Below are 15,235 nucleotides of genomic sequence, written 5' to 3'. Positions count from 1 at the left end.
AGGCTCCACGCTGTGAATGGAGGTTCCTTACCAGGGGATTGGGTGACCCACCTGTGGTTATGGAGGACTGTTGAGTAGGGCTTTGATGGTGTGCTAGTATAGATTGTTGGCAATATGATGGGGTTTAGTGGGCAGTGTTAACATCCCTTTTACTGGCTGGAGCTCGTTAGCGGTTCTAGCAAAATCGCTATTTGCTCATCAGCCCAGCCAAATGGCATTGTTTTGTTTCTCCTTTTAAGATAAGCTGACTTTTCCATATCTATTTTAGGAAGACCAGTCTAGTTGAGATCAGTAGGAATCGAGAATCACTCGCATAAATATTTGATATTGACCTGTAATGCAGCACAGGAGGCTTTGCTTAAAAGCCACGGTTTCAGCCAGCTCAGGGCCAAAGGCATTACCGTCCTCAATTTCGGTACAATTATAGACTAAGTGGCACTGCTTTTAAACTTGGCATCTTCTGCGCCAATGCCTGCGCAGCCGAGGACTCAGCTAACACTCCCTGTGTGTTTGTGTTCTAGACCACGTTTTCCTGTAGCTGTGAGGACCAGTACGTGGGCGCTTTCTGCGAAGAGTTCGATGCTTGCCAGAGGAACATCTGCCAGAACAACGGGAGCTGTATTGATGCTCCAGAAAAGCATGAGGGCCGCCACTTCACCTGCGTCTGTCCGGCAGGTATGCTTTAGATCAGCACTTCTCAACCTGTGGGTCGTGACCCCTTTGGGGGTCAAATGACCCTTTCACAGGGGTCGCCCGATTCATAACAGGAACAAAATTAGAGTTATGAAGTAGCAACTAAAATAATTTTATGGAAAAAAATAATTTTACGGTTGGGGAGGTCACCACAACATGAGGAACTGTATTAAAGGGTCACGGCATTAGGAAGGTTGAGAACCCCTGCTTTAGATCCTTAGTAGTTGTATATCTCCTTGCCTGTAGAACAGGCACTCATACATGCAGCAATCCTTTACGGAGCCCTAAGGGTGTAGTAGGCTAAGCATTGGGCTGCTAGCCATAAGGTTGGTGGTTCAAACCCACAAGTGGCTCTATGGGTGACAGATGAGACAGTGAAATCCATAAAGATGTCCAGGCTCTCAAACCCTGTGGAGCAGTTGTCCTCTTCCCTATAGGGATGCTAGGAGTTGAAATCGAATCGATAGCAGTTAAATAATATGATGTCCAAAGCAGTTGCAGTAGATGGTGACTTCAAGGTCTCATTTGATTCCATCAGTCTGTGTATGCCCTCCTGGGGTAGCATGTACAGTTAAACCCTTAGCTTGTTTACTGAGAGGTTGGAGGTTCAAGCCCTTCCAGAGGCCCCTCAGAAGAAAGGTATGGTGATCTACTTTTGAAAAATTGGCCATTGAAAGCTATACGGAGCACATTTCTATTCTGACTTATGGGGGCTCTTCAGGAGTGAGAATTGACTAGATGGTAAATACTTGGTATGTAACGAGAGATTAGCTGATGGAAGTTAGCATGGGGGTGGGGTGGGGCAAAGACATCATGCCCACTGGTTTTCCTTTTGACATTAGAATATTTTCAGATAGAGAGTTGGCTGTCTCAAAAACAGTATTGCAGATGTGTGTGGATGCTGGCCTGGTGGCTGGGCTGGCTGATCAGGTTAAGTAATTGAAGAGAGACCTAAGTTAAGGATTGGCTAAAAGTTCTTTGAGGGCCCATCCCTGCAGTATGAGTTCTTTTCCTTTCCTTTATAAATGTTCAGTAGCTCAAGTTCTTGGGAGCTAACCTTCGCACGAACCTGCTCTCTTTTGTTGTTGTCGATCATCTATGCAGCAACACATGGACTAGTGACCTTGATTGACTATAATCAGTCTATATCTGGGCCCTGCAAATGGATTTTGGGCTTCCACTATCATCCATTGCTTTCTGCAAACCAGGTGCTCACATTTTAATCTCTGATATCATTCCCTCCTTCAGATTTGGATTTTATTATTTGTGATCATTGGATTATACAGGCTGGTGTGCTTTTTCCCTGTGGACTTACTTGATGCCCCACTAAGAGGGCTGCTTGTTTGAAGATAAGCCTTAAGATCCCAGGCGCTGTTCTTTCTGATAGCTGGGCATCATCTAGAATCTAGATTCTAGATTGTTCATCACGTTTAATCATATCTTAACCTCTTCATGAGGGCAAGCATCAAGTAGGGCTGTGTTAAGGAACACATCGTTCTTATATTGGGGCTAGAATTAAGTGAGAATCCAGAATCCATTCACATTCCTATATCTATGGTTTATATATATGTCTCTGGTTCACTTTAGAGCATCATTATAATTTTATATTCGAGAACATTATCAATCATCTCCCTGGGACATAAGGTAATTCTATTGATATTGTTATTAATTAACCAATGATGCAGAATTCAAAACACTATTGAGAAAAGGAAAGTATACAAGTATAGGTCAGCTATGAACCATAATACATGAATTGTTGACTTGTATAAACTAAATCCTTAAGTGACAAGATCTACACAAAAATGGGGGTTAATGATAGAGCAAAACTTCCAATAATATTCATTCACATTGGCAGAACCATGCCTACCAGGTTAATACATGTCATAATAAAACAAGGAGGGCATTACAATAGAAAGTATGTGGTACTAATGGGCCACTCTTCATTGGATACTCTCAAGGCAAGAAATCCCAATCAAAGTCCAGTACCACCAGTTCTATAACCTTGGTTTAACAGTTATTTGCTTCTTCTCACACTAGGGAGTTTCAGCCTTAAGTTTAAGGGCTACAGGTGAGTTTGAGGTAAAGCCCAGTTCTCTTAGGGGGGTTTCCACAGGGGTCCTCTGGTGTGGCCTATGAAGGATGCTGGGTATCTCAAAAGAAAAGAATCCAAAGCTCCAGTGGTCAATAGCACACGGCCTGGGTCATTAAGGTCTGGATACACATTAGGTCAATAATGTCCAAATAGAAACTGAGTTCCAAGCATATTCTCCTCTTGGGTTCTATATAAGTATTGTTATTATTTCCCAGTGGGAGGTTGCTCCTCCCCATTTACCCACGAATAGAAACCTACCTCCCCACAAACAGAAACACATATCGGAGACACACATGCCGTCTCCACCCATCTGGACTTGAATTCCCAGTAAAGTTCGCTTTTTACTCTGGTAGGAGTATCTGATGGTTTGGGTGAGCTTGAAAGATCACCTTATCCAAACTGCACCAATGAAGAGAGGCTATTGATGAGCCCTGTTGGTGCCGTGGTCGGAGTCGGGCTGCTAACTGCAAGGTCAGTGGTTTGAAAGCGCCAGCCGACCTGGGGAAGAAGACTGAGCTTTCTACTTCTGTAAAGAGTTACTGTCTCAGAGACTTATGAGTCAGCATTGACTCAATGGCAGTTAGTTTATTTTTTGGTACAAAAAGATCTCAGAAGATTCACAGCTAACAGATGATTTCAGGGCGGCCGTTTCAGATCGCCCTGAAGCCTGCGTTCTCCTTCAGAACTCCGCTTTCAAGTCAGTGCCGACTTACAGGATGCAGTGGAACAGCCCTGTGGGGTTCGGAGACTCTCACTCTTCACGGGAGTAGAAAGCCTCATCTTTCTCTTGTGGAGTGGCTGGCGGTTTCCTACAGCTGACCTTACCGTTAGCAGCCTAACTTGTAGCCCGTGACAACATCAGGGCTCTTTTTTCATTTCATAGGTAGTCATAAATGGCCATTTTCTTGGTCAACCAGAATGCAGGACGTTGTCGCTTCTGCTTTGCCTTGTGTTCATGGGCAGCTATCAACAGCATTAATGGTTTTTAGACTCCGTTTCCCAGGGTTCTAACTAGTATTCAAGGCAGAACGCTGACTTGTGGTTGAAGCAGTGCCTCTGTTTGCAGTGAAGAGTTTTGCAAAACACAGGGTTTGGGGTGCCGTGATTCTGAACTGCCATGGTTGTTAGCTGTAAAAGGCAAGTCGTTCGAGGAATGGCTGGGAGATTTTAGCTTCAGGTGACTGTGGCCTGGGTGGGCAGGTACCTGTGGATCATCTATTCATGGGGATGGTTCGTGGAGCTTTAGGGAGTACCATGGTTTTAAAAACGTGCTTCTTGTTTGATTCAGGTTATACTGGGGAGCTGTGCCAATCCAAGATTGACTATTGCATCATGGAACCATGCAGAAATGGAGCGACCTGTGTTTCCGAGCTCAGTGGATTCACCTGCCAGTGTCTGGAAGGTAAAGATTGCTACCTGAGGGATACTGATCCTTGTCCAGATTGAATGACGAATGGATTTGATTACACTTTTAATTCCTGAAAACTATGCAAGAAGTTTAAATTCTGAGCACCCAGTTTGCAGAAGGCTATGGATGATAGTGAAAGCCTAAAATCCATTTGCAGGGCCCCCACTCAGATGAAGCCTCCATTGAGTTCTCTCAGACCATTGACGGGGATCTGAATCGTCTTACCTGCAGATAGTGCATTGAAAAGTGGATTAGTGCACATATAGTTAGGTTAAAATTGAACATATTATCATTTGTTTTCCCTTCTGATCCACTTTTAATTGGTCTAGTTTCTATTGTCTTCTGTTTCCACTTGGATTGAGTTTTTCTGTGTTCTGTTTTGTGGTGGTTTTTTGTATGATTTTCTTTAGATGAGATCCAGGGTAGGTAACCCACAGAGACAGTAACTAGATTAATAGTTCCTTAAGGTAAGGGAGGCAGGGGGTTAATGGAGAGCTAATAATAATGGGGACAAGGATGACGAAAAATTGACTGTGGTGATGAGTGTACTCTCTTTTATTATAATTTTTATTTTTTGCACCCTTTAAAATATATTTAAACTATTGAATTTGCGATATGTGAATGACATATCAATAAAACTTTAAAAAAAATTTAAACTCTATACAAGAGAACTTCCCCCAAAGAAAGCAAATTAAAATGCTGAGAGAGAACTTCCTATCTTGCTCCATTCACACACACACACACACACACACACACACACACACACACGGAAGATGGTCATTACTTTATTATGGTGCAGTGGTTAAAGCACTGAGATATTAACTCAAAGGCTGTTGGTTCAAACCCACCAGCTGCTCGCGGGAGAAAGATGAGACCAACTGATTCCATAAAGATTTAGAACCTCAGAGACCCCCTGGGGCAGTTTTCCTCTGTCCTGGTTAGTCCCTGTAGGTTGTGGAGTCCACTCAAAGGCAATGAAAAATATGTTTGACTTAGAGATTCACTAAGGACTTTCTGTTATTTTACTTACACCGTGAAAATTATTAACTACCAGACAGTGGGCTCTTTCAAGAAATTGTGATACTTCACTTACCTATTTAACTTATGAGCCCTGGTCACTTGGTGTGTTATGTACAGGGTAGCTAACTGCAAGCAGTTCAAACCCACCAGTCAGCCGCTTCTCAGGAGAAAGATGAGGCTGTCTGCTCCCATCTTGGTTTTGAAGGCCCTAGAGAGCAGTCCTGCTCTGTCCTGGAGGGTTACCATTTATCCAAATCAACCCGGTGACAGCGGAGTTGATTCATTTTGGAGATATTTTCTCTAACTTAACATACTTATATGTATTTATATTGGTTACATTGTCAGGATTTTAAGCATCAGTTCACATTTGAAAACAAAAAATCCTGATCTGTTTTTGTTTTAAATCAATTTTACAATGTCTTAGAACATCCATGTCCCCCAGCAAGCCAAATCTTTAGGGCTACTTGTATTTTTAAAAATAAACAGAAAATACATATAACGTCCTCCCTGGGGGATGGACAACGGAAAAGTGGGAGACATCAGGCAGTATAAGATATGATAAAATAATAATAATTTATAAATTATCAAGGATTCATGGGGGGGTGAGCGGGGAGGGAGGGGGAAAATGAGGAGCTGAGGCCAGGGGCTTAGGTGGAAAGCAAATATTTTGAGAATGATGAGAGCAACGAATGTACAGATGTACTTTATATAATTGATGTATGTATGGATTGTGATAAGAGTAGTATGAGCCCCTAATAAAACAATTTAAAAAAAACAGAAAAAAGTTACCTATGAGAATAATTTCATTGGAAGAAGCAGGTGGGCAATGACCTCCACGGAGCCAGTGCCCCCCGAAACGGGTTTGTGCTTGCAAGAGGTTTCATCCCCATTTGGCCTTCCAGGGCTGTCATGGAAGGGGTTACCTTAAAGCCGCCATGTTGGTAGGATAGCACGGTGTTAGGGTTCTCTTATTTTAGGGACAGCGTGTCAGCTCCTGACCCACAGAAATGGCACTGACGATTTTGTAGGCTTGTCACTGTCTCTGCAGAGATGAAACGCGCAGTCGCAGTGTGAAGGAAGACTCTCCCAAGTCTAAGTCACCCTCGATAGCTTTTGACTGGGAGGTTGGAGGGGCCAGGGGTCCAGGATGGGGCACCGATAAGAGCCCTCGTGTCGTGGGTATGCCGGAGTCAGCACCTGGGGTCAGCAGCCCCTTTTCTGCCTCCTTGGTAACGTTGTGTTGATTACATTGGCCCCATTTCCCTGGGCGATCCTTTGAGTCAGCTAATCCACCTTACTGAGCTGCTTTTCCTCCAGCAACTCCCGACCCCTGACCTTCCAGTGTGCTTTGCGCTCTGTGGCTTGTGGGAGCAGGAGGAGGCTCGTAAATATGTGTTAGATCAGCAATAAAAATCACCACAGCTATCATTCAGCATGTCTCTTAATGTCACTTCTTGTTTCAAATTTTTTTAAATGAAATCCTTAATGAGATGGATTTCTGTAATAAGTAAAGTCATCTTCTCAGAGATCACAAAGGTTGTATAGGACCTGGTGCTATTTTGCTCTATTGGACCTAAGATAGCCATGCATCAGGACCACCGTCATGGCAACTGACAACAGTAAGTCTACTAACGCATTTGATTTTCTCAACAACCCTATGAGGCAGGTGCTAGTAACATTTTTGTTTGACGGATCAGGAAAATTGAATCGTAAAATGTTAAGTAGCTTGTTGGAGACCACATGGCTGGATGTTTACCTAGATAGACTGGCTCTTGACCACTTTTCTGCCAGTTCATTGTGCTGTGGTGGCTTTTGTGTTGCTTTGATGCTGGAACCTAAGCCATAAGTATTTCAAATACCAGCAGAGTCATCCCTGGTAGACCGTTTTCAGTGGGGCTGACAGACTAGGAAACATGGCCTGACAAACAACGGGCATTAAAATTGGCCATTGAAAGCCTTAGGAACAGTAGAGGGACATTGTCTGATGTAGTCCTGGAATATAAGCCACTCAGGCTGGAAGACACGAACTAATGGCTAGGGAAGGGCTGCTGTCACAAAACAGAGATAAACTTCGTGAGGTTGGTGGAGAGAAGTTTGGGGGACATCCATTTGCTGATGTGGCTTCATTAAACGAAGAATTTACGAAGAGATAGCTGCAAACATTCATCAGATAATCAGAATGTGGAATGTACACAGTATGAATCTATGAAAATCAAAAGTGGTTGAAATGAAATGGATCACTTCAAGCTCAGTATCCTGGGCACTAGTGAACTGAAATGGACTGCTCTTGGTTGTGTTGAATGGAACAATCAAGGGCTTCTATGCTGGCAATGACCAATTCAAGAGGAGCGGTGCCACAGTCACTGTCAAGAAGAACATTTCAAGGTCTTTTCTGGAGTACAGTGCTGTTGGTGGTAAGATAATATCTACATGCTTACAAGGAAGACCAGTTAAGATGACATGTATTTAAATTTTGCACCAATCACTAATGCCAAAGATGGAGACATTGAAGCTGTTTACCAACTTGTGCAGTTGAAATTGATCAAACATGCAAGCATGATGCATTAGTGATAACTGGTGATTATTAGAATGTAAGAGTTGGAAACAAAGAAGGATCATTCATTGGAAACTATGGCATTGGTGATAGAAATAATGCTAGAAAGCATATGATAATATTTTGTAAAACCAAAAAATTATTCATTGTAAATACCTTTTTCAACAACATAAATAGTGACTGTACACATGGATCTTGGCCGAGGAGCACATAGGATTCAATTGATTACATTTATGGAAAGACAATTGAGAAGCTCAATGTTATCAGTCAGGACAAGGCCAAGGATTGACTTTGAAACAGACCATCAATTGCTCAAATGCAAGTAAAATGCTCAGTAAAATTAAAACAAATCCATGAGAGCCAAGTACATCCTTAAGCACACCCCCCTTGATTTTAGAGGCATCTCAAGCATAGATTTGACACATTACATGCTAATGACCAAAGTCCCTTTGAGTTGTGGGAATAAATTAAGGACATTATATATAGAAAGCAAAACATCAGTAGAAAGAAAGAAAGGAAAGACCAAAGTGGATGTCAGAAGAGACTCTGAAACTTGCTCTTGAACACAGAGTAATTACGATGAATGGGAAAAAGCGGATGAAGTAGAAGAGTCTAACAGAAGATTTCAGAGTGGCTCCAGGAGATAAAGTATTATAAATAAAATGTGCAAAGACTCGGAGAAAGAAAATCAGAGGGGAAGAACACATTTGACATTTCTGAAGCTGAAAGAACTAAAGAAGAAATTCAAGCCCCTTCAAGTTGCAATATTGCAGGGTTCTGTGAGGCGGAATAAACTCAAAACTATTGACTAACCTAGGTAGCGTCAAACAAAGGTGGAAACAATAGCAGTCACTGTAGCAAAAAGACTTGCTTAGTGTTCAACAATCCCAGGAATAGTGTATGACCAAGAACCAGGAGGACTGAAAGGAGGGAGTTTAAGCTTCACTGGATAAAAAGAAGGTTCGAGGAATTAACAGAATACTAATTTAGATACTTCAACAAGTAGATGCAATCCTGGAAATGCTCCCTTGTGTAAGATAAAATTTTGCAAGATAGGTATCTGACCAATGGTTTGAAATCCATCCACATCAGTATCCATTCCAAGACAAGGTAACTTAATAGAATGTGAAAATTATCAAACTATATCATTAGCATCACATACAAGACAATTTTTGCTGAAGGTAATTGGAAAGCAGCGATGCATTTACAGGGTGCTGTCAGAAACTCAAGCTAAATTGAGACGAGGATGTGCCATTAGGGATATCACTGCTGAGGTCTCATGAATCTTGGCTGAAAACAGAGAAGACCGGAAAAAACACGTTTCCTTTTATTTTATTGAATCTAAGGTGTGTGTCAGGACTGTATACCTTTACTAATCTTACTCAATCTATAGTTGAGTCGATCATGTGGAAGCTGGACTGTGTGAAGGAGAAGGCAGCATGGGGATTGGAGGAAGCCTCACTTCCTCCAATCTTTGATATGCAGACGGTACAACCCTGCTTGCTGAAAGTGAGGAGGACTTGAAACACTTGCTGATAATAATAAAAAACGACAGTCTTCAGTATGGGTTACACTTCAACGTAAAGAAAACAAAAATCCCAACAAGTGGACCAATAAGCAACATCATGGTACATAGGAAAAGTTGGAAGTTGTCAACAATGTCATTTGACTCAGATCCACAATCAACTTCTATGGAAGCCGCAGCCAAGAAATCAAAGGACACACTGCTTTGGGCAAAACTGCTGCAAAAGAATTCTTTAAAATATTCCAAAGAAAGACTTCATTTTGAAGACAGAGGTGTGTGCCTTACTTAGACCCTGGTGATTTCCATGGCCTCATATGCATGCAAAAGCTGGGCCATAAATAAGAATGACTGAAGACGAATGGGTGCATTTGAATTATGGTGCTGCCAAGAATATACCGTGGACTGTCTGAATAAGGAACAAATCTGTCTTGGGAAAGGTGCAGCCACCATGTCCTTAGAAGCAAGAATGACAAGACTTTGTCTCATATACTTTGCACAGGTTACCATGGGGGGCCTGTCCCTGGGAAGAAACATCATGCTTGTTGAAGGAGAGGGTCAATGAAAAAGAGGACCACCTTCAAGGAGGTAGATTAACCCAGTGACTGCCACAACGGGCTTCAACATAGCAGTGATGACTCCAGGGAACCCCCAGTTTTTACTGCTTTCTGGACTTGTAGGGATTGTGGTAAATGGATTTTATGGCACTTAAAATTTTTCTTTTAGATTTCTTTTCATACTTAAGACATTTTACCAGGCATGTTATGAGTTTAAAACTCAGCACCGTTGCATTTATTTTACCCATAGCTAAGCTAAAGGAGATTCTTTTCAATAAACGTAATAAAATTTATTTTAAATAATATATCCAGGGGAGGTATAGGGCAGTGATGAAGAATACCATTTTAAGTACTGGTCCTGAAGGGATCCTCTGTCCTGGATTCCCTGTGTTTCCAGTTCCTATCTGTACCAGTGTGCATCCTCTGATCTAGCTGGATTTGTAAGGTAGAATTGGGATTAGAGGAAAGTTGTATGTTTCATCGTTGCTACACTGCACCCCGACTGGCTCGTCTTCTCCCTGTCACCATTCTGTAAGGGGGTGTCCTATTACCTACAGATAGGCTTTGGGTCTCCACTCAGCATGCCCCCTCATTTACAATGAGATGATTTTTTTAGCATTCTGGCTACACTTCATTTAAAACAATTTTGTTTGTTCTTTTGGCAGCCCATGGTACTTTCAAAATTTTTTTGCCAACACCATCACTCAAATGTCTCTATTTTTAAAATATCTTCAAGATCCTTATATTTTTAAATGAAATGTAATTGCATTCTGAACATGTTGAATTATATATGCACACTGCCATTGCCTATTGCAATTTAAGTACACATTCGAATGTATGGCTGTCTTTTAAATATATCACATGTAAGTGAAATCTGGATTCTACTATCCGGCTACCAACTTTACTTCCTCAGCTTGATTTTTGTTTTTCTGGCCCTGGGATTGACAGCATCCCACCCTGTGAGCTCGTCAAGACCGATCGTGAGGAGCATCTCCAGCGGTCAAGCCACTACTGACTCCTCAGGTGTCGCTTCACATCGGCACAGAGCGCGCCTCAGAGAGTGGAATAATTTTTATGGCCTCGCCCTATAACAGAAGGCATATGACAGTCCAAAACGAGCAGCACAATTCATGAAGGAGTTTGAGACAACCTGGTTTTATCCAGATGTGTTTTGGAAATATTTAACACAGACTACCTTTTCTAGTGCTACCTATACTGATAGGATTATATCCACTGCCTTCTAGCCAATTCCGACTCAGCGACCCTATAGGACAGAGTAGAACGGTTCTGGGGTCTTTCTGAACCTGTGCATTTTCCCAGAGGCACGGTGTCTCATCTTCCTCCCACAGAGTGGCTGGTGGGTTTGAACCGTCCACTTAGCAGCCCAACATTTAACCCACTGTGGTACCTGGGTACAGTCCATTTGTAGCAACTACTCTTGTACAATTATGAACATCAAATGGCCGCTGGTACTGCTTCCAGTCCAATACCAACGAGACACAACACGAGCGTTTGCCATCAGACTTTGCAGATCTCATGATATGGAAACCCCATAGTCAGATGTGGAGGACCAGTGTCTTTAACTGGCCCAGATGTCAGGAGACCGGACTCTGGGCCCATAAGGCAGTAGGGTAAAGGGTTGAAGAGCATGGGGCTTAGGGGAACACTGTTGGGTCTTGAAGGCTACACCTATCACTTGCAAGCTCTTTGCTTCTGGGGGTGACACTGTTAACTTAACTTAAATGTTGGAGTGAAGAATGAAAACAACCCTAAGCACTATGTAAATAGTCACTTCTGAACAGATATCAGTAGTTACAGAGCCTTGGTGGGGATGTCGTTTAAGTGATGGGTAAGTGGTGTAAACCCATCAGCTGCTACATGGGGGAAAAAAATGAGGCTGTCTGCATCCATAACGATTGCTAGTTTGGACATCCTATATAGTGTCACTGCGTGTTGGCCTGAGGTGGCAAGGATTTCATCTTGTTTGGATCCAATCAATGCTGATGGAAGCTGCAGTCAAGAGATCGAATGACATTTCCACTGGATACATTTGCTTCACAAGACCTCGTTAAAGTGTTGAAAAGCAAGGATGTTACTTTGAGGACTAAGGTGTGCCTGACCCAAGCTACAGTCTTTTTATTTGCCTTGTACGTCTTGGGAAGTTGGACATTGAATAAGGAAGACAGAAGAATGGATGCATTTGAATTATGGTGCTGGAGAAGAATATTGAAAACGCCGTGGGCTACCAAAAGAACAAACAAAGCTGTCTTGGCAGAAGTATAGCCAGAATGTTCCCTAGAAGCGAGGATGCACATATTTTAGACCTGTTATCATGACAGAGCAGTCCTTGGAAAAGGACAGCATGCTTGGTAAAGTGTCAGGATAGCGAAAAAGAAGATGACCCCAGTGGCTGCAATAAGGGGCTCTAACATAAGAATTGTTTTTAAGGATGGCGTAGAACCAGACAGCGTTTCTCGTTGTACACAGGCTCTCTGCAAGTTGGGACTGACTCAATGGTGCATAGCAACACACAACATGTATTGAAATCCACTCAATGGTCATGAACTGGGTTTCTTAATTAGGATTGGGGAGGGAAGTGGTAATTCAGGGGTTGAATTCTCACCATCTAAGTGAGAGACCTAAACTCAGTCCAGGCCAGGCCACCTCATGTGTAGCCACATGGAGGGTTGCATGCTGTTATGATGCAGAATAGGCTATCATGGGGCTTTTAGAATAAGGTACTATGAACACATCAACTTAAGAGCCCCTGGCTGCATCAATAAATCCATCTGGTTTCAAGTCATGTTTATAGAAAAATTTTGTAACCTCTAAGTGGCTCTATGAAAACCCAGAGGTTTAGCCCTCCGGGTTGACCCAAAGGTTAAATCTTCTCACAGAAAACATCTTGAGTCTACCCAAATAAATTTGTTTTTCTGATTTATGTGTAGTCAGATAAAAATCCCTTTGGCCAACTCAAATTTCAGTCGTCAAATGGTTTATCTGAAGAGGTTTTATGTGCCACAGTAACACATGTCGTTAAAGTTATCGCTGAGATCATGGTATTGTTCAGCAACTGGCACGTTACTCAGTAAGGATATAGGAATGCCGTCTTTGGGGGATTTGGTTATATATTTTTCCTTCTAGTATCCTGATAGATGTGAACTTGATGCAAATATATCCTCAGGAACACATCAAACTGCTTGTATTTACAGAAGAAACCCGAAATCCATCCGCCTGGAGTTAACGGGCTTGAAGCAATAGTATTCTCTTAGGCGTTTTGGCATCATTGACCGCATCGTTCAGTGACCGCATCGTTCAGGAATCAGAGTAGCGGAGGTGGTTGCTGTGCCCAGTGGTATATAGTCACTCTGTTTGCAAGCAGTGTATTCGGATTGTTAAGTGCCAGTAACATTTTATTCTTGTTTAGTGCATGCTGACTAATCTCTGTTTTACAACTGAGCTCATGCTTCTTTTCTGCTTTTTGGAAGTTTGAACACAGCACAGTGTTTCTCAAACTGTGGCAATACAATTGCTGCAGGGGCCTTTTTGTTCCTGCTTCTTCCAGGAGAAGTGAGTTGTTGAAAGCCTCACCCTGATGGGTGACTGGGATCCTGGGAACACACACTGAGCCCACTTGCTCTCTTGGAACCCTTCTACTGCTCGGTTTGCTCCTGGCAGAAAGAAAAGCCTGCACATCTACTGCTAACCATGAACCAGTGAAGTCCCTATGGACCGCAGTGGTCTAGTCTATAGGCAATCATGGAGATAATGGGCAGCATTTTGTCCAAGGCAGCGAACAGCTACTGCCACAACTGCAACCTCCCTCAGGCAAGAGCTTCCAAACCAAGACGTTCACCTCATGTGTGATTTCCCTCAAAAACTTGCCTGCCTGTCTTCACGCTTGTTTCAGATGGAGTTGACTAGAGAAACAAATTCATTGACACTCATATTTATAAGAGAGAGCTTTCTGTATATCAGAGAGCAGTTGAACATTGAGAAAATATCCCAGCCCAGGCCAGATCAAGTCCATAAATCTGATATTAGCCCATATGTCCGATACTAGTCCATAAATTCCTCCTTGTACTCCCACAGCACATGTGCTGATGTCAGGTGGATCCAGTGGTGGTGGGTGCATCTCCAGGGCTCTGGATGCCATCAGCATGGCTCCATGTGGTGGAGACAGAGAGAGAGAGAGAGAACGAACCACCTCTTCTGATGGCAAAATCAAGAGAGAGAGAAGTTCCCAGAATCCTCATGAGAAGGCCACTTCCACAAGGAGGGATTAATCAGGTTGTGACCTGATTGACAGGCTAGGCTCCACCCCTTCATTATTTTATCAAGTTGACATGAATCTGTGTAACTACCACAACTCTGCAGAGCCTTCAGATAGGAGATTTAATGTTTATATCCAAAATTTACAGTTATTTGTGGTAGCCGGGCACCATCTGGTCCTTCTGGTCTCAGTGCTGTGGAGACTGATTTATTGGTGTATTGGAGTAATTGGTCCCATATGTCGTCTTTGGATTTGTATCACTCTTCTTTCCTCTGGATGGGGGCAGAGAAATCGTTGCACCAATGGTTGCTCATGAGCTTTTACTGCCTTAGTTGTTAACTTGCCGAAGTAGCTGTAGAAGTGAACTCACCCTTGTGGTAGAATCATCAACCATTTAAGAAAAGAAAAGACAGCATTTACCCAATGACAAAATTCAGAGGGCTGGGAAAGAGAGAGGAATAGAAACAGGAACCAGGGAGAAAACAAACTACATGCTGGTACATTGGAGGGGATTGCAATGGATGATATGAGCTAAGATGTGTATGTATTGTTGAATGTAAGACTGATGGTTTCTTCTGCAAAGCTTTACCTAAATTCACAATAAAAGGTTAAAAAAGAAGTATAAACCTGCTAGAAGAACACATGAATAATATTTGTTTTTCCTGCAACAGAATATGTCTCCTATATATACCCATTTTACACCACGGTGATTGTAGGATGCTAGAACAAGATGTTTCACTTTACCTTGGATCACTCGATCATGAGATGCAATCTTGCATCTAACCCTGAGCTTTTCGGATCTCACCGCTCACCCCTACAAGCATCTTATGGTAGGAAGTATCGAGACACTCAGGCCTAGGAGAAAGTTGAGCAAAAAACCCCAGTGTAGGTAACGCTGGTAAAATGAAATAATGTTTCATCATTTTATCATAGTTGAATGTCAGTTAAATAAACCTGACTTTGAATCTGTTCTTCCCCACTAATTCTCATTTCATATGATCTTATAGACTGTGGATAAAAGGTAACTGAAAATCGCTGCTGTTAGTTGCCATCAATCGTCTTTAACTCATGATGACCTTATGTGACACAGAATGAAACATTGCTGGTTGGTCCCTC

At 42.4% G+C, this 15,235-nt stretch overlaps 1 protein-coding gene across 1 annotated transcript in view; it reads left to right on the top strand.

Moving 5' to 3' along the window:
* Nucleotides 1-15,235, top strand: part of DNER (delta/notch like EGF repeat containing) — a 188,960-nt gene that overhangs the window by 90,591 nt on the left and 83,134 nt on the right. Inside the window, exons 5-6 of the mRNA XM_004701820.2 lie at nucleotides 522-675; nucleotides 4,074-4,187. Of these exons, the coding sequence (XP_004701877.1) occupies nucleotides 522-675; nucleotides 4,074-4,187 (268 nt within the window). The remainder of the gene's footprint in view (nucleotides 1-521; nucleotides 676-4,073; nucleotides 4,188-15,235) is intronic.

The sequence above is a fragment of the Echinops telfairi genome, unplaced genomic scaffold (assembly GCF_000313985.2).
Source record: "Echinops telfairi isolate 266 unplaced genomic scaffold, ASM31398v2 ScPeMD7_3;HRSCAF=10, whole genome shotgun sequence".
In the NCBI taxonomy this organism is placed as follows: domain Eukaryota; kingdom Metazoa; phylum Chordata; class Mammalia; order Afrosoricida; family Tenrecidae; genus Echinops; species Echinops telfairi.
The sequence above is the reverse complement of the archived record's forward strand: the minus strand, read 5'-3'. Positions and strand labels throughout refer to the sequence as shown.